Source organism: Suncus etruscus, chromosome 4 (genome assembly GCF_024139225.1).
Source record: "Suncus etruscus isolate mSunEtr1 chromosome 4, mSunEtr1.pri.cur, whole genome shotgun sequence".
Taxonomy (NCBI): domain Eukaryota; kingdom Metazoa; phylum Chordata; class Mammalia; order Eulipotyphla; family Soricidae; genus Suncus; species Suncus etruscus.
This window is the reverse complement of record NC_064851.1, coordinates 54,588,036-54,611,883: the sequence shown is the minus strand read 5'-3', so window position 1 is coordinate 54,611,883 and position 23,848 is coordinate 54,588,036. Positions and strand designations below refer to the sequence as shown.

The 23,848-nt window shown below is 36.9% G+C and overlaps 1 protein-coding gene across 2 annotated transcripts in view; it reads left to right on the top strand.

Annotated features, from left to right (window-relative positions):
• The first annotated feature begins 11,784 nt into the window (after nucleotides 1–11,784).
• DOP1A (DOP1 leucine zipper like protein A) overlaps nucleotides 11,785–23,848 on the top strand; it is an 81,553-nt gene continuing 69,489 nt past the window's right edge. For both annotated transcript variants that reach the window (XM_049772179.1, XM_049772178.1), the window contains exons 1-4: nucleotides 11,785–11,971; nucleotides 12,734–12,915; nucleotides 15,111–15,281; nucleotides 18,258–18,447. In XM_049772179.1, the coding sequence (XP_049628136.1) occupies nucleotides 11,834–11,971; nucleotides 12,734–12,915; nucleotides 15,111–15,281; nucleotides 18,258–18,447 (681 nt within the window). In that variant the 5' untranslated portion in view covers nucleotides 11,785–11,833. The remainder of the gene's footprint in view (nucleotides 11,972–12,733; nucleotides 12,916–15,110; nucleotides 15,282–18,257; nucleotides 18,448–23,848) is intronic.

The following is a 23,848-nucleotide window of genomic DNA, read 5'->3' as shown; positions in this document are numbered from 1 at the left end:
AGGGATGTATTTTGAGAGTTCATAGCAAGACATATGTGATGAAGAATTTTGGAGGGATTATTCAAAAAGAGCAAAATATGAGGTTTGAAAGGTAAGTACTAACCAGGTTAAGTTGGAATTTTGTGTTTCAGGTAGGAAGTTTTATTACAATAATTCAATAATCACAATGGGTGGTACTTTCTTTAAGATTGACCCATAGAACATAAAGTCTGAAATAAATCCTGGTGTGTGTACAGTCAAAATGATCTTCAGGGGCTTGAGCGATAGCACATCTACCAGAGCTCAAGGCTTACTCTTGTCTGTGCACTCAGGAATCACTCTTGGTACGGCTCAGGGAATGGTATGTGGTGCAGGGGATTTGGCACATGTCCAGGGCAAGTACCCTACGTGTTACACTATCACTCTGGCCCTCCTTACTTTGGTTAATTTCTATCTCATGACATTGTGGTATAAAAAGATATTTAATTTCTATTTGCATGACTATATGGATACTTAATTGTACTCCACTATACAGTGTTTCACAAAGAATGTTCTATATGCAAGAGAGATGTATATTCAGCTTGGGAGATGGAAGGTTGTGTATATGCTTATTAACCCTGGCTCTTCTAGTTCCTCTTGATAAAAGATAAGTCCTCTTGATTTATTTATTCTTTAACAAGTTCTTACTACTTTTTTAAGCTTAACTACTATTTTTCTGCTACAAAAATGGCCATCCTTGCTGTTAGTTTGATAGTTTTCTAATATTTCACTTTGTGTTTATCTCAAGATCTTAAGTGTGTCACTTTTAAGCAGCAGAACTTTGTTTGGTGACCCAGAAATATTTGTGTTCTTTGATTAGAGTTCATTATTTATGTAAGGGCATTTATTGTTTTTTTTGTTTGGTTGTTGTTATTTGGGTCACTTCCAGCAGTACTCAGGGTTTACTGCTAGTTTTGTGCTCAGGAATAACTCCTGATGGGCTCAGGGAACCATATGGGATGCCAGGGATCAAACTAGCACTCTACATGCTGTGCTATCACTCCAGCCCCTATTGACAGTTTTATAGGATAATTTTGGTCATTTTTGTTATTTGATATTTTTATTTTATAGTAAGCTATTTAACACTCTTTGCAAAGCTCCTTTAGATGTAATAAATGTCTTCAGTTATTGTTTGACTGAGTTTTTTTTTTAACCTCATTTATAGCTAAGACTTAACCTTGCAGGCTACAGGATTATTGGTTGAACAGTCTCTTCCTTCAGTGTTGAATATATAATTCAGTTCCTTTGGTTATAAAGTTTCATTTGAAAAGATTTATCTCAATTTTATATTGTTTTTCTTATATTTAAGATTGTTTCTCTCGCAACTTTCTTTGTTCCTTGCCATTTTGACTGCAGTGACTCTTCTTATTCTACTAGAGTTTATTTATTTTTTTTTTTTGGCACTCTTTGGATTTCATCAGACTAGGGAAGTTTTCAATTAATACCTTTTTTATTAGCCTTGTATTTCCCTCTCTTTGTATTTCCTTCTCTTCTCTCCTGTAATTCCTATACTTTGGAGATTATTTGGCTATTTATTTGTATCGGGAGTTGGGACTATACCTGGCAGTGCTCAGGGATTACTCCTGGCTCTGTACTCAGAAATCACTCCTGGCAGGCTCTGGGACCATATGGGATGCTGGGGATCGAACCCTGGGTCTGTCTTGGGTCGGCTGCATGCAAAACAAATGCCCTACCACTAAGCTATATCGCTCTGGCCCCTTTCTTGCTATTTGTGTCTTAAATATTCTTTTTTTTTTTTTTTTTTTTTGGTTTTTGGGTCACCCGCAGCACTCGGGGGTTACTCCTGGCTCTACGCTCAGAAATTGCCCCCGACAGGCTTGGGGGACCATATGGGATGCCAGGATTCAAATCACCAACCTTCTGCATGCAAGGCAAACACCTTACCTCCATGCTATCTCTCTGGCCCCAAATATTCATTTTTTTTTTTTTTTTTTTTTGGTTTTTGGCCACACCCGGTGACGCTCAGGGGTTACTCCTGGCTATGCGCTCAGAAGTCACTCCTGGCTTGGGGGACCATATGGGACGCCGGGGATCGAACCGCGGTCCGTCTCCTAGGCTAGCGCAGGTAAGGCAGGCACCTTACCTCGAGCGCCACCGCCCGGCCCCGCAAATATTCATTTTTAACCATTTTTATTGCCTCTTCTTTTTTGTATTATATGCACCTTATCTTTGTTGACACTAATTCAATTTTTTTCACTCTGTTGTTGAGTCCTACTCCTGTGATCTTTAATTTCTTTTATTTTTTAATGATTTTCAGTTTATTGAATCTCTCTTCCAAAGATTTTCTTAGTATGACTATCAAGAGGATCGTTACTCTGAAATCATCTTGGATAGCATGGAAACTTCTAAAGTATGTCAGAACTTTCCTGGGGTTCTCTCTTCTTTTATTGATAAAGCTTACTTCACTTTGTTTTTTTCATTATTCCTGGTGATTTGTTAGCTGTAGGTGAAATTTCGAGTTCTAGATGGTCTTCACAGTGATCCAGTATCTTTCTTTCTTTTTTTTCTTTTTTTAAGAAAATGAAAATATTTATTTTGTTTTAAATAATTTTTATTGTGACCAATGTGAATTACAAGTCTTTCGCAGTTATACTTACGGTACAGAATGACAGTGAATCAGTGAATCAGGTATACCTTTCATTGAATCATGCTATTGCCTTTGACTCCACTGATGCCTGGCAGTCATCAGTGCCTTGTGAGAATTTCTTACATGCTTCCTGACTTAACTGGAGCCTGTGGTTTTGGCCTAGAGTTCTGAGTTGCTGGCATTTGACAGATGATAGGTCCTAGTCTACATGATTTGGACCATGAATGAAGTTTGTCGCAGTGTGCCCTTGATAACATCTGTTTGCAAACTGATTTGTAGTTACTGGAAACATTTTACTTTTGCTAGTCCCAGTTTGGAAATGGCTACGCCAAACTTTGAATGGATGGCCAGGACTCACTTCTGCCGTGTCTGCTACCTGCAGCCGCTTCTATCAGTTCCCAGTTGTTTCCTCTAAAAAACTTTGGCCTGGAAACAACTGTGTCCTGTGTGTAGGTTCCCCATTCTCTTTCCCTTTGGGGATCTTTGCATTCACGGCAGGGGTCTCAAACTCCTGGGCCCGCTGGCCACAAACGGCCCTCCGTACAACATTTGTGGCCCTGCCCTAGAGGAATCTTTTTTTGTTTTGTTTTATTTTAGTTGTTTGGGTCACACCCCCCAATGTTCAAGGCTTACTACTGACTTTGCACTCAAGGATCACCTCGACTTTACCTCCTGCGGCCCCCAGGTAAATTGAGTTTGAGACCCCTGCCAGTGTGCCTGGTCTGGGAGAGCTTCTGAGCTGAATTTCAGAAGACTGGGGCAGTAGCTGAGAACCCATGCTGGTATGACCCTGCTTACAGGAAGTTAGTATTCATCCCATTTAGTCAGGGCCAGGGTGGGTGCAGTCTCACCTTTGGTTGGGCTTAATAAGTGCAGACACTCCAAGATTTTTGACCTCTGGTACAAAATTTAATTGGGTGATCAGCCCAAGTGTTCATTGAGAAACTGCTCAGTGGGCAGAATGAGGTCAGTCTACTCAAGGTTAGAGCCCAGACTGTACATTCCGTCTGGGCACTGTTCCCCTTGGCAAGACTGTGCTCTGCTGCTGCCTGTGTTGACCTCTCGAAAGCCTGTGTCTGTATCAGACCTAGCAAGCACTGGTCTAAAACTGATGTTCTATGAGTCTTTGCATTCCTCCTTCCCACTCTGACCTTTCCAGTTAGGCATCAGCTCGCCCTTTTCCCTTTCAGTGTCTGCTACTTACCTTCTACGACTTTGGTTACTCTCCTTGGCCCTGGGCCTGTCTGTTCTTTGGTCTTACACACTTGATACTGTGTTTCCCTTGGGTTTTATGTATTCTTCATGTCTGTATCATAGGTGCATTCATAGAGCTCTCCCTACTAGGACATTTTTTGTTTGTTTTTGTTTGGGGACCACACTTGCAATGCACAGAGGTTACTCCTGGCAGTTCATTTAGGAATTATTCCTAGTGGTGCTTGGGATCATAAAGGATGTCAGAGATCAAACCAGGTCAGCCACATACATGACAAGTGCCTTCATCACTGAACTATTGCTCCCACCCTGCTAGAGCATCTTGACCCTGCTCTGTAGAATAGTGATTATTATTCTTTTTAAGGATTGTGTATGAACATCTTTTAAAATATCATGATATGGGGCTGTGATAGCACAATGGATAGAGTTTTTGCCTTGAATGGGCCTGACTAGGGTTTGATCTCTGGTATCCCATATGGTTCCCTGAACTTGCCAGGAGTAATTTCTGGATACAGGACCACCAATGATCCTCAACACCAATGGGTGTGGCCCCAAAACAAAAAAAGTAGGATTTAAATTGTGGAGATATGTGTGTATATCTTCAAAACTATAGCTGTATTTCATGTAGATATATTTTTGTGTACATGTTTTGTTTTTTATTTGTGTTTGGGCCACACCCAGTACCACTAAAGGGCTCTGTGCTCAGAAATAACTCCTGACAGGCTCAAGGGATCCAAGTCCATCCCATGTCAGCCACATTCAAGGCAAACGCCCTTCTGCTGTGTTTTCACTCTGGCCCAACATGTTTTATTGAGGTTAAATATCTGATATAAATATTTGTATAATTTATCTATTTTAAGTGAATAATTCAGTGATTTTCATTACCTTTGTACAGTTAGATATACAATGAATTAAAAAAAATTTTTGTCATGTCATCTCAAAAAGAGATTGATAGACCCATTTTCATTAAGTGTTGCTCTCTGTCCCCCCTACTCCATTTCATTCCTTCACCTTTCCTACCACCTTAAGTAAAAACTCATTTATATCTCTATAAACATTTGGGGATATTTCATATAAATAAAATAATATGGCCTTTTGTAAATGGATTCTTTCATTAGTATAATGTTTTCAAGGTTTATCCTTGTTATAGTAGGATATCAGTACAGCAGGTCCTTGATGATTATAATTGTTTATAATTCTTTATAATTGTTTCTATGTATTGTGAATTAAAAAAAATGAAATAAAGAAACCCATCTTGCTTGATAAGAAAAAGACTTCTGAAAACTTACTTTCCTTCTGCTTGACGTTGTAGTTTCTAAGTACCTATTCATGAGTTTAAATGAGAACTTATTGTACTTCGTTTATTTTTATGGATGAATAATATGCCATGGTATTTTATTTATTCTCATGTCAACTGATGAACAGTGGTTTATTTTCCTACTATGGATAGTATGAGTAATTTTCTTGGAATATTCAGGCAAAAGTTTTTATGTAGACATGCAATGTTTTCTGTTTCGGTGATATACTTAATTGTAGATTTCTGAGTCACATGGTAATTCTATAGATAAATTCTTAAGACTTCTAAACTGCTTCTTAAGGGAAAGGTAACAGTTTACATTCCTAGAAACAGTGTATAAGAGTCCCAGTGTACCCATTTTGCCAGTGATCTCTTATTACTTACATTATTGTGGGTTTTTATTTTATTTTATTTTATTTTGGATTTGGGGCCATACTAGGCAGCACTCAGGGATTACTCCTGGCTCTGTGCTCATAAATAACTTTTGGCAGGTGCAGGGATCCTATGGGATTGTCAGGGATCGAATCAGGTAGGCCTCATGCAAGGTTCTTGTCTTTTTTTTTTTTTTAATAATTTCTTTAGTTAAGCATTGTGGTTACAAAAACGTTCATAGTTGGGTTTCATTCATAGAATGTACACCATCATTCACCAGTAAATTTCTTCCCTCAACCACTATTCTCTATTTCCTTCCTCCCTCACCTCCTGCCTGTCTTCAGGACAGGCCTTCTATTATTCACTCTTACTATCATTGTCATGGTAGTAGTGCAGTAATTTTTTAACTGTGCTCACCGCTTTTTGTGGAAACTTCATATCATCAGCTGGTCCTCCTGGCCCTCATCTCTATTGTCTCTGGATATTATTACCATGTTGTCTTTCATTGTTCTTATAACCCACAGATTAGTGAGACTAGTGTCTTTCTCTCTCCCTCTGACTCATTTCACTCAGCATAAAAGTTTTCATGTCCATCCATGTATAGGCAAATTTCAGGACTTCATTTTTCCTAACAGCTGCATAGTATTCCATTGTTTAGTTGGACCACAGTTACTATAACCACTTATTTGTGTTTGGACACCTGAGTTGTTTATAGATTTTGGCTATTGTAAATAGTGCTGCATTGAAAATAGGTTTGCACGGGCTTTTTTTTTTTGTATTGTGATTTTGCTCCTAGTATATATCCCTAGTAGTGGTTTTACTAAGTCATATATAGAAGCTCAATCTCCAGTTTTTTGAGGATATCCATAATGTTTTCCAGCAAGGCTGGACTGGATGGCATTCCTACAGCAATGAATGAGGGTTCTGTTTTTTTTCTGCATGTAAGCCAGCACTGGTTGTTCTTGTTCTTTGTGATGTGTGCCAGACTCTGTGGCATGATATCATATCTCATTGTTTTGATTTGTATCTTCCTGATTATTTTTTCACTTTTTTGTGTGCCTATTGGCCACCTGTATTTCTGTTTGAGGAAGTGTCTGTTCATTTCTTCTCCCTACTTTTTGATGGGGTTAGATTGTTTTTTTCTTGTTAAGTTCTGTCTGTACCTTATATATCTTAAATATTAGCCCCTTATCTAATGGGTGTTAGGTGAATAGTTTCTCCCATTCTGTGGGGGGCCTTTGTATCCTACTCATCCTTTCTTTTGAAGTGCAGAAGCTTCTCAGTTTAATGTAGTCCCATTTGTTTCACTCTGCTTCCATTTGTTTGGACAATGGTATTTTCTCCTTGAAGATATTATTAGACTCAAATGTCAGGGACTGTTTTGCCTATGTTTTCTTCTATATACCTTATAGTTGCTGTTAGACTCAATGTCATATAGTCTTTTGCCTATTTTTTCTTCTATATACCTTATGGTTCCAAGTCTGATATCAAGGTCTTTAATCCGTTTGGATTTGACCTTTGTGTATGGTATTAGATAGAGGTCTGAGTTTGCTTTTTTGCATATGGCTGACTAGTTGTCCCAACACCACTTGTTGAAGAGGCTATTTTGCATTTCTTTCCCCTTTATCAAAGATTAATTGATTGCAAGTCTGGGGTCATTCTCTGAATACGCAAGTGTATTCCACTGATCTGAAGGTCTGTTTTTATTCCAATTCCATGCTGTTTTGTAATACATGTTGCTTTGTAATACAATTTACAATTCTGGGGAAAGTGATGCCTCCCATCTTTTTTTCTAAGAGTTACACTAGCTATTCGTGGGTGTTTATTCCAAATGAATTTCAGGAGTGTTGGATTCACTTCTTTGAAGAATGTCATGAGTATCTTTAGAGGAATTGTATTGAATCTGTACAATGCTTTGGGGAGTATTGCCATTTTAATTATTTTAATTCTCCCAATCCATGAACATGGTATATGTCTTCATTTTCTTTTGTCCTCTTTTATTTATTGAAGCAGTGTTTTGTAGTTTTGAATATATAGGTCCTTCACCTCTTTAGTTAAGTTGGCTTCAAGGTATTTGAGTTTCTGTGGTACTATTGTGCATAGGACTGTTTTGTAATGTCTATTTATTTTCTATTATTATTTGTAATTAAGAATGCCAGTAATTTTCGCCTGTTAATTCTGTAGCTTTCCACTTTGCCTTATATACCACCTATTCTTTCTAGAAGCTTTTTAGAATCTTTATCATTTACTAAATATAGTATTATGTCATCTGCAAACAGCTTGACTTCTTTCTATACGAATGCCCTTGATAGCTTTTTCTTGACTGATTGTTATGGCAAGTACTTCCGTACTATATTGAATAGGGGATTTCTTCCTGGCTTTCTGGGTCACCAATGATTTTGATATTACTTCTGTTGAGTTAATCTCAGACTTCTATTTTCATCTGTTCATATTCTTTGAGGATTTTCCTATCATTTGAAAATTACTTTTTAGGCTCTTGTATGGAGTTGTTATGCATCTCATTTTCCAGCTCACTGATTCTGTCCTGAGCCACTGTTACTCTTTGGAGAGGCTTTCCAGTGAGGTTTTTATTTCACCTCTCAAGTTTTTCAGTTCTGTTATATCAGTTTGAAGTTTTCTCATTTCTATTTTTTTTGTGCCCCCCCCCATTTCTATTTTTATATCCTCTTGATTCTTATGTGTGTTTTGTTTGGTTCATTCCATGGTTTCTTTGAGTTCTTTGAGCATTCTCCACGTTTTCTCTCTAAAGTCTTTATTAGACAGGCTCTATCGGTGGTCGGCTCTTATTGGATCTACAGAGCTACCATCATTTTCTAAGCATGGTAGTGTTCTGCATTGTTTCCCCACTGTGTCCTTTGCAGTGTGGTGTTTTCTATATTTTTTGCTAGGGTTGATTAACTAGAGAATATATGTGAGACTGTGGAGAGGAAGTGGGGGAATCTTGCCACATCTCAGGTCAGCCCTCCTGTTGGTTCCCTTCAGGGCCCTGGTCCAGATTCGTGTTTCTTGCCACCTCCCCCTTCTTGTCTTTTTAAATTATAGCCATCATAGTAGGTGTCACATTGTGGTTTTTAAGTCTTATTTTCCTGACAATTATTGATGCTGAATATATTTTTATCTACTTTAAAAATATTTGCCTACTCATTTTGTTCTTGTTTTTGTGCCATACTTGGCAGGGATAAGGAATTACTTCTGGCTCTGCACTTAGGAATCATTCCTGCTGGGCTTGAGGACATCTAGGATGCTGAGGATCATAACTGGGATCCACAGAATACAGAATTAGTACACTACCCACTGTATTAGTGTTATAGCCACCTTTTTTTCGTTTTATCATTGGCTTATAAGAATTCTGCTGTTGTTTTAGGTCAGGGGTCCTCAAACTTTTAAAAAAGGGGGCCAGTTCACTGTCCTTCAGACTGTTGGAGGGCCAGATTATAGTAAAAACAAAAATTATGAACAAATTTCTATGCACACTGCATATATCTTATTTAGAAGTGAAGAAACAAAATGGGAATAAATACAATATGTGGCCCACGGGCTGTAGTTTGAAGACCCCTGTTTTAGGTAATGTAGCAACAATGTTAAATTCATGGTATTGATATACAATGTTATTGAACCTCAACACCATCAAATGGCTCATCACATTCTACTCTAACCCTATGTCATTTCTCACTCACCTTTCTTTTCCTAAGAAGTTGATATATAAGTTTATGTGTATATATATTTCAAGTTCTTTGAGTAATATGAAAGATATTTTTTTTTATTCTGACTTATTTTCCACATTTTTTGGAAGCACAAAAATGTTTAATTTTAATAGAGGTTTTTTTTTATTTTGTTTTGCTTTGTTTTGTTTTACTTATGATACTTTTAGTCTTCTATCCTTTTGGGGGGGCACACCAAGCAGCACTCAGGGTTACTCCTGGTTCTTCTCTCAGAAACTGCCCGGCAGATTCAGGGGAAAATATAGGATGCTGGAGATCGAACCAAGGGTCGGGCACTCCAAGACAAACATCCTACTCACTGTGCTATTCCTCTGGTCCCTCTTAGTCTTATTTCTTTTTTTGTTTGTTTTGTTCTTTTGATTTTTGTTTTTTCGGCCATGCCTGGTGGTGATCAGGGGTTACTCCTGATTCTGAGCTCAGAAGTCACTCCTGGTAGGTTCAGGTAACCATATGTGATGCCAGGGATCGGGGATCAAATAGGGTTGACAATGTGCCAGGCCCTACCCATTGTGCTAACCACTATGCTATCACTTCAGCCCTCTTAGTCTTATTTCTAAGTCTGGAATATCTATATTAAGCCAAGAGTGATGTTCTTCAGTATTTGATATAAGTATCAACTGTTACATTTAGATTTGTAACTCAGTCTCTGTTCATATTTATTTAGGTGTGTGGTCAGAGTCAACTTCATGTTGACATGTGCCCACTGAATTATCTAAAATCATTTGTTGGAAATATTTTTTATATGTTTTTACCCCATAAAATAATATAGGCATCTTTATTCTTAGACCTTCTTCAGTTTCTTCCAGACCATCCTGCAGTTCTAGATGAAGTTACTTAGAATGACTAATTAGGGAATAGAAAAATGCCTTAAAAGGGAAGTCAAGCCTCTTTGGCTTTTATGTTGAGCTTTAATTAAACCCTTATCAATATCCAGTATCAGTTGTTAATTACTATATAACAACTTACTTCCCAACTCAGTGACAAAAAATAGCAAACACTTCATGGTCATGAGTTTAAATGACTTCAGTTTTTGCTTAGCATCACTGATGACATTATAGGTAAAATGTTCGTATTGCTGCCAGATCAAAGCTAGCCTGAAAATAGAGGACATGCTTATTAATAAGACTCTTGGCAGAAACTCTTATTTCTTAACACAGGGTTCTCTCTATAGGGCTCCTTAAATTGTTCTTATAAAAAAGCCATTGGATTTTCTCAGGAGACAAAGTAGAACATGTACAACACTAAGTAATTTTATGACAATTTTAGTCATTGCCTTTTTATTCTCCTTAGAATCAAGTCAGAAGGTTGGACATTACTCTGTGAAACTAATATAAAAATAATTTGTGGACATATTATTACGTCTCCGCACATAGTTGTCACTTTTATTAAAAGTAATAATCTAATTCCAGACAGTTGATATTCTTTTATATTTGCCCCATTTGTTGCTTAATTAAGATCTCTAAGTCTCCCGTTTTCTTGTTTACTTTTCATATCCCCTTGATGTTTCCAGTGTAGACAATGTTAGTATATTTTGGGATCAGAAAAAAGTGGAAGGGTATGTATTGTCAGAAATGTTATATAAGTAAACATGTCAGAAATACCATGATTTTCACCCAGGTTTAGAAAATGATTTTAATACTTATGATTTCATACTTATTTCCTAAATATTATGTACTTTTATGTCCCTAAATTTTCTAGACATTTTTCCCCACTGCCTATGAAATTACTCAAGAGTAGTTGTCTTTCAATGTCAAATCCATCATTTTGGCTTCTTCTTGAGCTGGGAAAATAATCAGAATAGCATCAGAGGGATCAAAACAGTGGGTTGGGTGCATGCCTTTTTATGGGCCAACCGAGGTTTGATCTTCAGAATGATCAGCAAAGGAAAATTCAATTTAATATGGCACACAGGAGAGCTACAGTAATTACGTAGATTCCATTGTATAAAATAGATTATAATTATTATATATTATAATTCCTAGGTGGAACGCCTGAGGCACCAATCAGAGAGGAGAGGCAGTTTTTTCCTATGGCAAGGAGTGATCTCTGTTTGGAAAATAAAGATGTTCACAGATAAAATTAAACTTGTATGATGCCCCCTAAAGTATTTTTTTCTATGACATAGGAGGGGCTGTAATTTGTAATTACTTCCTTTACTTGGGAAAAAGACAGGGGCTTGAGGAATGACAGTTTGTTTTTTTGTTTGTTTGTTTGTTTTTTAATTAGAGGAAGCTCCAGATAGGAGTTTCTCAGCCTCTATGTGTTTATTATATTTAGCTCAAAATCTACATGTCATCAGGGTGGTTTTAGGACACTAGTGCTTTGAATTTCTTGGTAGTCTGGTTCAGATATGTTCATTTATATCCATGATCCTACTGACTGGTAGATGACAAGAATGTTGGCCACTTTTTATGCAGAAACAGTCAAAGAATCATTTTGATGTTAGCTGTGATATTTTTAGTAAAAGCATCAAAACATGTCTTAATACTTCATGTTGTAACTCTGGTTCCTTCCACAAACTTTTTTGTAGGTAATGATTTTACATGACTTTGGAACTGGTGTCTAGTGGAGCGCTGTGGGAGGATGAACACAGAAGAGCTGGAGTTACTGAGTGACTCCAAATACAGAAATTATGTAGCTGCAGTCGACAAGGCATTGAAGAATTTTGAATACTCCAGTGAATGGGCTGATTTGATATCAGCCCTTGGAAAACTTAATAAGGTATATCTGTCTGTCTTTAATCATTTGTAAAATAAAAAGGGAGTAAAAATTAGAAATCTCTCTATGTACATATTAATATTATAAAACCACAAATATCATAATCTCATGTAGATTTTTATAAGCATTAGAATTACTTCAAAGAAAATGACCTACTACTGCCAACTAAATGTTTATGTGAAGTCTTAATTTCATATTTTTCATATTATTATCTCATGAATATTAAATATTTGTTAACCTCAAACAGATTTTATTTTGAGTAAATTTGTTTTGAAGAATGATTTTTATAAAAATGTACTTCTGCTAATGTACCATGGAATATAAGAATAAACTAATTTTTAAAAACATCTTAGTTTAAGTTTGAAATATATCTTAAAGTATGAAAATTTTAGTTTGAACTATATATACTGATCGGTTGTATCTGATAAAAAACTAACGTTCTTTAGCATACTTTCTTTTAGTTTTTTTTTATTTATATTTTTAGTTTTTATTGTTGTTGTTTTGGGCCACATCCGGTGGTGCTCACGGTTTACTCCTGGCTCTGCATTCAGAAATCACTCCTCAGGGGATCATATGGGATTTTAGGGATTGAACTTAGGTCCTTCCCAGGTTTTGCCAAGCGTAAGGCAAACACCCTACCTCTTTGCTATTGCTCTGGCCCCTAGTCTTCTTTTAAAGAGGAAAAATTAGATAAGGACTTTTGTGCCAGAAAATGGAAGTAAAATATAACATTTTTGTTTTTATCAACTAAATATATCTTTCAAGGTTTTACAAAATAATGCAAAATACCAGGTGGTACCCAAAAAACTGACCATAGGCAAACGCCTCGCTCAGTGTCTACATCCAGCATTGCCAGGTGGAGTTCATCGGAAAGCACTTGAAACATATGAAATAATATTCAAAATCATTGGACCTAAACGACTTGCCAAAGATCTATTTTTATATAGGTAAGAATAATTATATACATTCTTTTATATTGATGAATTTGAAACTATACCTCATATTAAAATCTTAAAGTTTGAATAGTCCTTATTGATATCTTTTTTGATATTTAGTTTGTTAGTTAACTTTAGAATATGTCTTAATGTAAGATTTTTTTAGCTGTAGCTGTCATTCTTTCTTTTTTTTTTTTTTTTTTTTTTGGTTTTTCGGGCCACACCCATTTGATGCTCAGGGGTTACTCCTGGCTAAGCGCTCAGAAATTGCCCCTGGCTTGGGGGACCATATGGAACGCTGGGGGATCGAACCGCGGGTGCAATCTTTCCTTGGCTAACGCTTGCAAGGCAGACACCTTACCTCTAGCGCCACCTTGCCGGCCCCTCTTTCTTTTTTTGGTGCCAGGGATTGAACCCAGAGTTTTATACATTTTTTAAAGCTTTATTTAAAATAATATCTTTGTTTAAGCACTGTGATTACAAACATGTTTGTAGTTGGGTTTCAGTAATAAATCTTTTTTGATTATAATTTATTTTACTTAATAATTTATGAAATTCAAAATTGTCAGCAGTTCCAATGCAATTTCAGTTGCACTTTGGAATTCAGGAATCTCTCTCAATCTCTTTGTTTTCCTTTTAAACACATTGGTTTGCAATATTGTTACTTAAGGGGTATCATGCATGTCACTTTATATTCTTTCAGCACCCAGATCTTGTCTAGAGCGATCATTTCCAACTATTATTGTCATAGAATTTCTTCTTTGCCCTAACTGCAATCCTTCCCTATTTGTGGCAAGCTTCCTACAGTGGACTGACTTTTCTGACCTTCTCTATTGCTTCTGGATATTATTACCATACTATTATTTTTATATCCCACAAAAAAGAGCAGTCATTCAATGTATATTCCTCTCCCTCTGATAATACTCTCCATGTCCAAATATGTGTAAGCAAAGTTTATATGACTTCATATTTCCTAACAGCTGTGTAGTATTTCATTGTCTAGATGTACCACATTTTTTTAGCCATTCATCTACTCTTGGGCACTTTGGTTGTTTCCAGATTCTGGCTATTGTGAATAGTGCTGCAATGAAAATAGGAATGCAGAGGGATTTTTTTGTATTGTGTTTTGGAGTCCTGAGCATATATTTATCATAAGGAAGCTCAATTTCTAGTTTTTTTGAGGAATTTCCATATTGTTTTTAAAAAAGGTTGGACCATTCAACATTCCCACCAGCAGCAAATGAGAGTCCCTTTCTCCCTGCACCCATGCCTACTCTAGCCTGTTTTTTGGGGGGGGGGGGCACACCCAGTGTTACTCCTGGCTTTCTGTTCCTGGCAGGCCCCGGGGACCATATGGAATGCCAGGATTCCAACCACCGTTGGTCCTGCGTCAGCTGCTTGCAAGGCAAACGCCCTACCGCTGTGCTATCTCTCCAGCCCCAAGGCCTGTTCTATTTTTACAATAAACTCATGGCTATCAGAGGATATTATTTTGACATACATAGAACCAGCGCCTTCCCAGTCATTATAAATGTTCTCTTCTCTGTCCATTATGTTAGGAAATTCTACTTCACTTCCAGCACAGTGGTAGGGTGTTTGCCTTGCAAGCAGCCAATCCAGGACAGATGGTGGTTCGAATCGCTGCCTCCCATATGGTTCCTTGTGCCTACCAGGAGCTGTCTCTGAATGCAGGACCAGGACCCAAAACCCAAATTAAAAAAAGAAAAACTTGTGGGCTAGAATGAGATTCAGAGTCTAAGAACAGTGAGATATAAAAGAGTGTCTGTATTGCTACTGAATTTATAAGCTTTGATAAAAGATGCACATTACTTTGTTGAATACAGAAGTTATCAATGGCCAGGATGATGTTTTAATCCAATCAATATAGCAAAAAATAAGTGAAGATTTAGGTACACATGCATATCCAGTAATAGGTATATATACATAGGAACATTCCTCTTAGAAGCTACTTTAGCAAAGTTAATTTTGTCCTCAAAGCTTCTTATATCTTTTCCTTAATTGATTTAACCTAAAAGTTATAAAACACAATATAAGATTATTTAATTTATTTCACTACTCTGTTTTGTTTTAAATTCATAAAGTAATTCTCCATAGGGAAGCATGTAATTAATTACACTTTATAGCAGACTGATCATAATATTTTATAATTGTTACTATTTCCCCCTCCCCTCATTTTTTTTTAACAGTTCTGGATTATTTCCTCTTCTTGCAAATGCTGCTATGTCTGTGAAACCAACGTTGCTAAGTTTATATGAGATGTATTACCTGCCTTTGGGTAAAACACTGAAACCTGGTTTACAAGGACTGCTGACTGGTATTCTTCCTGGCTTAGAAGAAGGGTCAGAATACTATGAGAGGTATGATAGTATTGTTTATTTGTGAAGCTGAAAAATGAAAGTCATGGATTTTCAGAAAGCATCAAAAGCGTTTAAACATCACAAAAAGAAATAGTACTAGACATTTTGGTATAAAACCTGATGATTTCTTTGGGTAGGCTGGTAGGGCACTTCCAGCAGTGCTCAGGAGCAAGTCCTGACTGTGCTCAGGAATGCTCAGGGACCAGATGAGGTAGTAGGAATCTGAACTTTGGTTAGTGGGATGCAAGGCAAGTGTGTTAACTTCTGGAATTTTTCTACCCCCAACCTGAAAACTTATACAGGAAAACAAGTGCTTGAGTCTATCTGGTTTATGTTTCACACTAAATTATAAATAGATAGTAAAATCATAGATTTGATAGTAGATGGGTTAGATTTAATACATAGCTTGACAGACACTGTATACTTAAAAGACCTTTCATTTTTTTTTTTTACTTTATTCTGTTTCTTCACCTATAAAACAACTGTAAAAATTCCAGGAAAAAAGCTCAAGTAGTAAGAGCACATATCATATCTAAGGCCTAGGTTTCTGAGAACTGCTGAGTTGAGTTTCACACCTATTAAAATAAATAGACAGGCAGAGTTATAGTACAATGGATAGGGTGTTTGTCTTGCACATGGCTATCCCATATTCAATTCCAGCATCCTCTATGGTCCCTCAAACCCAACAAAAATAATTCCTGAGTGCAGAGCCAGGAATAAACCCTAAGCACTGTCAAATATGGCCCCCAAATAAAACAGATAAGCTTTTGTGACCAATTAAAAATATAATAAAAATAGGACTGGAGTGGTGGCGCAAGCAGTAGGGCATTTGCCTTGCATGCTAACCTAGGACGGACCATGATTCAATCCCTTGGTGTCCCTTATGGTCCCCCCAAGCCAGGAGTGATTTCTGAGCTCATAGCCAGGAACAACCCCTGAACATCACTGGGTATGGCCCTAAAAGCCAAAAAAAAAAAAAAAAAGAATAGGGACATAACTCAAAAAGTAGAGCACATGCTTGTCATGAACAGAGCCCTGGTTCTATACCTGGCTCCACACAGCCTCCAGTCACTGCTCTAAGTAGTCCTGAACTGCTGTAGTGATTCCCATTAGAAATCAAAACAGGGCCCGGAGAGATAGCACAGCGGTGTTTGCCTTGCAAACAGCCGACCCAGGACCAAAGGTGGTTGGTTCGAATCCCGGTGTCCCATATGGTCCCCCGTACCTGCCAGGAGCTATTTCTGAGCAGACAGCCAGGAGTCACCCCTGAGCATAGCCGGGTGTGACCCAAACCCCCCCCCCAAAAAAAAAGAAAAAAAAATCAAAACAAAAATAAATTGCCTCCTTAATAAAGCAAGCATAATGATTATGCCATTGTGTTATCATGATAATGAGTCACTCAGTTCAGGGCATAGTACACACTTAAATCAACGAGAATCATAATTCAGAATTTAAAAATACTAATACAGTATGTTGTTTTGATTAATTTTTAACCTGTGAAATGGGACAGTGTACCAAGTTTTTTTAATTATTAATAGTTCTTACTGTTAATAATCTAACACCAAGTTTCATAAATTGTTACTTTTGCTATCTTACACTTTCAAAATAAATTATTTGAACTATTCTGAAAGCTATTTATTATTTATTGTGTGCAAATGTGTAATAGCATTACTTTAAAATATCTTATTTCCTGTTACTTATCAGAAAAGGATATTATAAGTTGATGTGCCAAAAATTAAGAGCACCTCAGATCTCCAGGGCTTTCCTGGGCCACATGCCTGGGCAAGCCAGTAAGGTGGGTCCTTTGGCGGAGCTTGAAGGTACACTAGGCTTTCTCCCATTCCCCACTCAGCTAATTTAGGTACTTCTTCTAAATGCCATCAGCCTGAAGGATTGAGAGGACACAGACATTCAAACAAAAGCATTAAGTTTTGAAAACCATTCCAGAAAGTTCTGTAAAGGTCCATTTAAGCATGTTCTGTTAATGTACATGTTCTTCTAACATAAATTAAAGCTAAAAAGAATTACAATATATACACAGCAGTTAATTGGAGAAACACATTAGCAGATTGGTATTTTATTTCTTTCTTTATTTTTTTGATTAGAGGCCACAACCAGGTTTACACCTGGCTCCTCACTCAGGGATCACCCCTCCAGAGCAAATGTCTCTCCAGTCCTTCATCGTCAGATTCTTCTGTTCTGACTTTACAGTGTTTATAATATAACATCTTTCATGTATTGCCTTGTTTATGCTTGTGGGTCAAACAATCTTTAAATTAATTACAAAATAATTACAAATCAATTACAAAATGATTAATCTTTAAATATATATATGTATTTATATCAGTAACTCTTGTCTTTGTCAAAGGTTTTATTCATTTAAGTTGTAGGTAGGACATTGACATAGTAAAGTAGGTAGGATCTTTGCCTTGTACGTGGCTAATCTATGTTTGATCCCCTGTAACCCATATGGTTTACCAAAAGTAACCCTTAGTACCTCTGGGTGTGGCCCAAAGACCAAAGGAATGTTGTTGCAAATTATGTATGCAATAAGACTTTTTAAGATATTGTAGAAATTGAGAATATGTTTACAATCAGATTACTATTGACTGAAATTTCTATGGTGTTTAGTAACCTTTGATAGGGAAGAATTGTGTTGTTTCTGTTATCTTAGTTTTCAGAAGTGAAAACCGAATTGAAGAAAGAGTAAATGATTCCCCCAAATTATACTCATTGGTGGTGCAAATACTTAAATCCAGCCCTTTTAATAGTTAGTGGTTTGCAGCAATTTTGTACTGCATACCAGCTCCAGTTCACAAATCCTGTGCTTCTATAGTCTATCCTTGAAGTTGTGTCCAGGCAGTACATGTAATCATAGCTTGGATGCTTTTATATATTTCTAGAAAAGAATAATTTGTTTTTAATAATGTGAAACTCAGTTTTCCCTATCTTAAAATAGTTTGTTTTGTACCTTAGAACAAACACATTGTTGGAGAAGGTGGCTGCTGCAGTGGACCAGTCAGCATTCTACAGTGCACTCTGGGGTAGTCTTCTCACCAGCCCTGCTGTGCGTTTACCTGGAATCACATACGTCCTTGCCCACTTGAACAGAAAGCTTTCCATGGAAGATCAACTTTATATAATAGGCAGTGATATTGAGTTAATGGTAAGTCTACATGTGGCTTCTTATTTAGTAAGTCCTTTTTAGAGAAGAGATAGGCACACTGTTCTATTCAAGATAGAAACTGAGTATTGTGCCATGAACAAAATTCTTATTTTCATAGAGTATGAGTTTTCTTTAAGGAAATTTAAAGGAAAAATAACCTAAAATGATTTCTAAAAGCTTCAAAATAAAAATAAACCTTGTGTTATATTTTTTATTATTTTTAATTTTTTTATTTAAACAAACTTATTACATACATGATTGTGTTTGGGTTTCAGTCATGTAAAGAACCCCACCCATCACCAGTGCAACATTCCCATCACCAATTTCCCAAATCTCCCTCCTCCCCACCCAACCCCCCGCCTGTACTCTAGACAGGCTTTCTATTTCCCTCATACATTCTCATTATTAGGATAGTTCGAAACTTAGTTATTTCTCTAACTAAATTCATCCCTGTTTGTGGTGAGCTTCATGAGGTGAGCTGTAACTTCCAGCTCTTTTCTCTTTTGTGTCTGAAAGTTATTATTGCAAAAATTTCATTATTCTTTAATGACCAAAGAGTGAAAAATGAGGAACAGTCCTCTAGGATCACTTTTAAAAATTAATTGATTAATTACTGTGTACTTTTTGCCCTAGATGAGTATGAAAATGTTACCTTTTCTAGGTACATTTTGTCATATTGAAATGTAACATATACTAGAATAAACTTATACAGTTTTATAAGTTTTGACAGATACATACACTCATCAAATCAAACTAGTTATCAAAACTAGTGAATTCCACATAATATAGAATTCACTCCTCAAAGATTTCCGTGCCTCTTTGTAGTCTTTCTATTTTGCTTACACTCCTTGGCTTTTGTAAACACTTATCTCTCTTGCTCATAAACCTGCTTTTTCTGAATCATTTGACATTTCTTCTGTCTTTTCTCACTTTATATAATACATGTGTGAGTCATTCATGCTTACTACACATTAGTAGTTTAGATTGCTCTGTATTACATAAAAACATGATATGTTTTTATATGCTTATTGAAGACATTTTAGGGATTCTTTTTGGTAATAAAGCTGGTACACATTTTTTGCATATAGTTTAGTCTGTATATATTTACTTTTATGTCATGGGAGAATACCATGGAATAGGATACCTGGTTTAATTTATAAGTATATATTAAACTGATTTTGGGGAGCGCACCTACCAATTTTTAAGGATACTCTGGCTCAGTGCTTGGTTTCACTCCTAGTAGTAATCATAGTGCTGATGGTCAGACCTGTGCTTCCCACATGCAAAGCTTGCACTCATCCCTTTGAGATATTTCTCTAGCCCATAAATTTTACTCTTGTAGAACCAGAAAGATAGTACAGAAGGTAGTGTGCTTGCTGTGTGTGCGTGTGTGCGTGTGCGCGCGCGCGTGTGTGTGTGTGTGTGTGTGTGTGTGTGTGTGTGTGTGTTTGGTTTGGTTTTGGTTTTGATTTTTGGTTTTTAGTCAAAATAAAACAAAATAAAAAATCCCAAAAAACTTACATTTTTTTGAGTGCTGTTACATTGGGCCATATGATAGTGTCACTCCCAGCAGTCTTCAGAATTTTCTCCTGGATCTTCAATCAGGGATCACTTCTAGGGGAGCTCAAGAACTTATTGAGTGTTGGGGATCAAAGCATGCAAGGCATGCATTTTGCTTTTTTTTTGTTTTGCTTTTGTGGTTTTTGGGTCACACCCGGCAGTGCTCAGGGGTTACTCCTGGCTCCAGGCTCAGAAATTGCTCCTGGCAGGCACGGGGGACCCTATGGGCGCTGGGATTCGAACCGATGACCTCCTGCATGAAAGGCAAATGCCTTACCTCCATGCTATCTCTCCGGCTTCGCAAGGCATGCATTTTAAACCCTATACTATCTTTCTGTTTCTCCATCCCATCCCCTTAAAAGAATAATATTATTTCTTGCTAAGGAACTGGCTTTTTAGTTGTTGTTTTTTTTTTTTATGTTTGGGTAGGTGTGGTTTAACATGTGGCAGTGTTTGGGATACTTTAGGTTCTGTGCTTATGATTACTTACTTACTGGATGAGGGAGGCATGCAGTGCCTGAGATCAAATCTAAGTCTCCTTCATTCAAAGTTATCACTAGGCTAGATCTCTGGCTAGTTTTCCTTTTTTTAATTAAAAAAAATTTTTTTACTTGGTTTTTCTTTTGGGGTCACATTTTGTGGTGCTCAATGGTAATTTAATCCTGGTTCTGCACTCAGGAATTATTCCTGGTAGGCTCAGGGTACATTATGTAATGCCAAGAATTGAACCTGGCTCAGCCACTTGCAAGGCTACTACTTGCTGTACTATCTCTCTGGGTCTCCCCCTGCCCCTTTTTTTTTTTGTTTTGTTTTTTTTGTTTGTTTGTTTGTTTTTCAGGCCACACTCTTTTGATGCTCAAGGGTTATTCCTGGCTACATGCTCAGAAATTGCCCCTGGCTTGGGGGGGACCATATGGGACGCCGGGGGATCGAACCGTGGTCCTTTCCTTGGCTAGCGCTTGCAAGGCAGACACCTTACCTCTAGCGCCACCTCGCCGGCCCCATGCCCCCCTTTTTTTTTAACAACTCCTATTGAGGAATCAAGAAAAAAATTTTTTTTTGGTTTTTGGGCCACATCCGGTAGCACTCAGGGTTTACTCCTGGCTCTGTGCTCAGAAATCAGTCCTGGCAGGTTCGGAAGACCATATGGTATGCCAGGAATCAAATTTTAAATATTTCAAATTAATCTTTTACTTTCTCCTCCTCCTCCTCCTCCTCCTCCTCTTCCTCCTCCTCCTCCTCTTCTTCTTCTTCTTCTTCTTTTTTCTTCTTCTTTCTTCCTTCTTCTTCTTCTTCCTTCTTCTTTCTTCCTCTTCTTCTTTCTTCTTCTTTCTTCTTCTTTCTTCTTCTTCTTTCTTCTTCTTTTTTGGTGTTTGGGTCACCCCTGGCAGTGCTCAGGGGTCACTCCTGGCTCTACACTCAGAAATCGCCCCTGGCAGACACAGGGGACCATATGGGATGCCGGGATTCAACCCACTGTCCTTCTGGACACAAGGCAAATGCCTTACCTCCATGCTATCTCTCCGGCCCCTATTTTACTTTCTTAATTTATTTTATTTTTTAATTTGGGGAGGTATGAGGAGCATACCCAGAAGTGCTTAGAGACTGCTCTGTGCTTTTAGTGGTGTTATGTAGAGTCCATGTGGTTCCAAGGATCAAACCAGGGCAAGGCAAGCATCATATAAATCCCTTTAGCTATCTCTCTGGTTGATCCTGTATTTATCTCTTTTAAGTCATACAATTCAGTGGCTCTTAGTGTACACAGACTTCCACTATTACCACTAATTTCGGAACATTGTAATCACCCCCAAATGAAAGAAAATCTGTATCCATTAATTACAAAATATCCCTGGCAAATAGTAATATATTTTCTGTTTGTCTGAAGTTTTTTCTTCTGACAATTTTGTGGAAATGTAATTATGTGACAGATGGAATGGAATTTTTAACTTGTGGTTTCTTTTATTTTTCATAATATATTCAATATTCATTCACACTGAAGTATTTATCAATAGTTTATTCATTTTAATGACTTACTAGTATTTCAATGAATTAATATGCTACATTTTACTTATCACCAATTGATGAGTGTTTTAGTTATTATTTTATGGCTGTTATAAATAATGCACTATGGATTCTTGCTTACACATATTTTGCATGCATTGTCATACATCGGTCAGGCATGTTTTGGTCACAGACAGACCACATGTGATGATGATCCTACTGGATAATGCCATATTGCCTAGTGTAGAGTAAGTAGGCTATATCTTCTAAGATGAAATTATCGAATAATGCATTTTTCAGAACATATCTCTAGCTTTCAGTGACATATTTTGAAATTATTGAGTTGTGTGGTAAGTCTTGAACTTTTTGAGGAACTGGCAAAATTTTTCAAAGTGACAATGATAAATTATATTTAATTTTTTTATATAAGCAGTATATAAAGGTTTTTATTCTTTCATATAATTAGCATTTGTTTTATCTGACTTCTATTGTAACCATCTATTATTATTATATTATTATATTATATTATATCTTTGTTGTTTTGATTTTCATTTCCTCAAGAGTTAGAACATCTAAATCAGGGGCCAGAGAGATAGCACAGCAGGTAGGACGTTTGCCTTGAATGTAACCAGCCTGGATTCGATCTCCAGCATCCCATATGGTCTCCTGAGCCCAGTAGGAATTATTTCTGAGTGCAGAGCCAGGAGTACTGTATTTTCCAGCATATAAGATGACTTTAGAAAAAAAAAAATCAACCGAAAATCAGGGGTCATCTTATACCCCTAGTATATCCCAAAAAATGTTTCAATATGCTGCTAAACGAAAATTGTCTGAATATTGCCACAAAACGAATTTTCCAACTCAATCCTACACCAATCACTGCAAGGCTGCTCGGACCACCTCTCTAACTCAGCCAATCCAAGCAGGCTTTTGATGCATGCAAATTATACAATGTTCTGGACCTGAATCTACACTGTAAAAAGCCTGCTGGCCAGAGTCAGAGAGGATGTTTATTACAGTATAACCTTTGAACCTTTGCTTGTTGTGATTGGCTCACTGTGGTACATGAGCACAGGAACACATGCAGCACATGCAGCACAGGAATGTTCTGTCTGATACAGCGAATATAGGCCTAAACCTATGTTTTAACTGCAAAATTAGGGGGTCATCTTATACGCTGGCAAATAGGTAATCCCTGAGCACTGCTAAATGTGACACCCCCAAATTAAATCATTTTATTGTGTTATAAGCCATTTTTGTACTTTTGGAGTAATGTATATTTAAATTATATGTATCATTTAATTTTGAATAATTTTCTTTGTGTTATTATTATAAGCCTTATGCATGTATTTTAAATATTAAACTATTCTATATTATTTAAAAAATTATTCTGTGGATTACTTTTCCTCTCTTCTGGGAACTGCTCCCTGATTTGGGCTATTCTTGATGATGCTTGGGGACCAGGAGGTGCCAGTGCCAAATTCAAGGCTCTTACATGTAAAGGTGAACTCCAGCCCTTTAAGCTAGATCTCTTCCCAGTCTATAATGTTCAGACGTCTTAATATTTATTAAATCCAATGTGTTATTTTAAGAAACTGCCTAATCAATTGTCACAGTGATTTACTATACATTTTTATACTTATCTTTATTTAAACACCGTGATTACAAATATGATTATAGTTGTATGATTACAGTCATGTAAAGAACACCCCCCTTCACCAGTGCAACATTCCCACCACCAATTTCCCAGATCTCCCTATAAATTTTTGAGAAACTGCCAAACTGTTATCCAAAAGAGATATACCATTTTATGCAGATTTTTATTATATTTTCCATTATG